Genomic DNA, 2,164 nt, shown 5'->3' with positions numbered 1-2,164 from the left:
CAGGTGGCAGGCGCTCCGTGAAGCCCTCCATCTCCTGCCTCACGGGTGATGGTGGCGCAGACAGGGAAACTGAGGCTCAGAGAAATTAAAGTCACAGAGGGCAAGAGGGAGAGCAGGATGAGGCCACAGCCCCCGTGGACATCACAGGAGTGGAGACGGGATGCCTCCTCGCTGGGGTGGGGCCTGCCGACGTGACACCGGGCTCCTGTCACCTACTCCTGGCACACTGGCTACAAGTCCCTTAGGGGACAAGGCTACGCTCGGCGGTAGGGTCTGGTCGGTGCCACACAAGACAAGGGGAGCCTTCGCCAGGGCCTTCAGCCCGGCCTCCTGGCGTGTGGGCGGGAACAGACGTGACGTCCAGGGAGGTCGCCTCTGGATGCTGAGAGCCCCCTGCGTGTCTGAAGGTACCGCTCTCCTCCCTGTGGACACGGACAGCCTCCCCCCAGAAGGTGGAGCTTCCAGAAAAGGGGAAGGCCCCTGACGGGGAACAGGACAGCCAAGCGTCAGGGTTAACCATGGACAGCACAGCAGCAAGGTCACACCAAGCCTGAGTCTGCGCAGCACACGTCACAACACACGTGTGTGAAGCACGTGATAAACACAGGTGCCAAATCCTAATGAGTCACAAAGCAGGATCTTCTACAAAACGGAGAGCAGAACTTCTATGAGTCCCCCCAAAAAGGAGACCTCGGCTTACAGCGTGACTCTGGGGAGGGGAGCGGAGGGGAGGGGGCTGAGGGGCATCACCCGGGAGACAGACGAGCCGTCGGAACCCACCTTCAGGACCCTCTCTCGGACGGGTGCGGAATTGACCTCATGCCAGTTCTGGTGATGGGCCTCGCGCTTGTCTACGAAATAACCGAGGATGGGCGCACCACCGCTGAATCTGGGGACCTTCCAGCCGAGGGTCATGGAGTGGCCGTCGCAGTTGAGGAGCGTGACCCCGTACGGGTGGGAGGGGGCGGCTGCGAGGGAACGTGGGGGGCGACAGGTGACCGGAGCCCGGCCACCCCGAGCAACACGGAGGCCCGAGCGCTCGGCCCTCTCTCCCTTTCTCCGCCTACCCTTCGACCATCTTTGTTTTTATCTCCTTTTTAAAAGAAAGTTTAGGAAATGCTGTCCTGCATGTTTATGGCTATTTCTCATACAGTCCCCAGAGCGTCACTAACCCCAAGGCAACAGGCTACTTCACACCGGCTGGACGTGTGAGGTGACGGCTTCTCCCCGCCCCTCCGAGGGGACCGGGTGAGGGGCGCTGGTGGCTCCGTGGAGGCCGAGGCCGCCGAGGCCAGGGAGCCTTCGCCCCCGCCCGCTGCAGACACGGGTCGGCTCCACGGAGCGCGGGATCATTTCATAAAACGCTGGAAAAAAATTTGCCTCTGGTTTTCCCCAACTCTGAGTAACCCATAGAGTAAAAATTTAAACGGCTGGTTTTCATTTCATAGGAATGACTCAGAGGCAGGTGGGGAGTATCTGATAGTTCCCTCCTGGGAAAAATAGACAGATTAGAATGATGGCCTTAAAACAACAACAAAAATGTACACTTTGCTCTCTGCCCACCTAAGTATCATCAGATTTGACATCGCTTGGAAATTCTAGAAACATTATTGTCAGAAATTTTAATTTCAGAAAATATTTTTAAATTTAGCTGGAGAGAAAGATAATTCAAGAGCAAAGCATTTCTCTCGGAAGGGAAAAGGTGACACTATGATCCAAAATGTGAGCTCAGTGACCTTTCTGTTTCAAACCGTTCCCCAAACTGTTTCGGCTACGAGGTGGGGTCACGGGGAATACGCGAGAACAAAACGGTAGCTTCACAGACCCGCTGTGCCAGGGCCCGTCGCTGCGATTTTAGATCCGAATCGTTCGGTTTGATCAAAATAATAATGTTTAAAAAACATGATTGAGGAGCAAAGCCCCAAAGTGACGGAAACGCCTGAAATTCTCTAGAAGGGTTTATTAAATTTCCTTGAACCAAGAAGAGCTGGAGAGCCCAGTGACGTTCTATTTCAGCATCGAGAGGTGGACGCACGCCCCACAGCAACTACTTTAACGTGGGCTCAGGAGCTTGGCAACAGACGTGACGTCCAGCAGCATCTTCTGTCTTTAATGTGCAAGTCACCCGCATCTCTCCATTCCTCCCTCTCCCCATGGCCTGTTT

At 55.4% G+C, this 2,164-nt stretch overlaps 1 protein-coding gene across 1 annotated transcript in view; it reads right to left on the bottom strand.

The window, feature by feature from the left end:
* The window catches only part of MYOM2 (myomesin 2), a 103,160-nt gene that overhangs the window by 68,334 nt on the left and 32,662 nt on the right, over positions 1 to 2,164 (bottom strand). Inside the window, exons 16-18 of the mRNA XM_023526072.1 lie at positions 781 to 968; positions 582 to 642; positions 412 to 480 (exon numbers count right to left, since the gene is read on the bottom strand). Of these exons, the coding sequence (XP_023381840.1) occupies positions 412 to 480; positions 582 to 642; positions 781 to 968 (318 nt within the window). The remainder of the gene's footprint in view (positions 1 to 411; positions 481 to 581; positions 643 to 780; positions 969 to 2,164) is intronic.

Source organism: Pteropus vampyrus, unplaced genomic scaffold (genome assembly GCF_000151845.1).
Source record: "Pteropus vampyrus isolate Shadow unplaced genomic scaffold, Pvam_2.0 Scaffold690, whole genome shotgun sequence".
NCBI classification, from domain to species: domain Eukaryota; kingdom Metazoa; phylum Chordata; class Mammalia; order Chiroptera; family Pteropodidae; genus Pteropus; species Pteropus vampyrus.
Note: the sequence above shows the minus strand (reverse complement) of the source record. Positions and strands in the feature narration are given on the sequence as shown.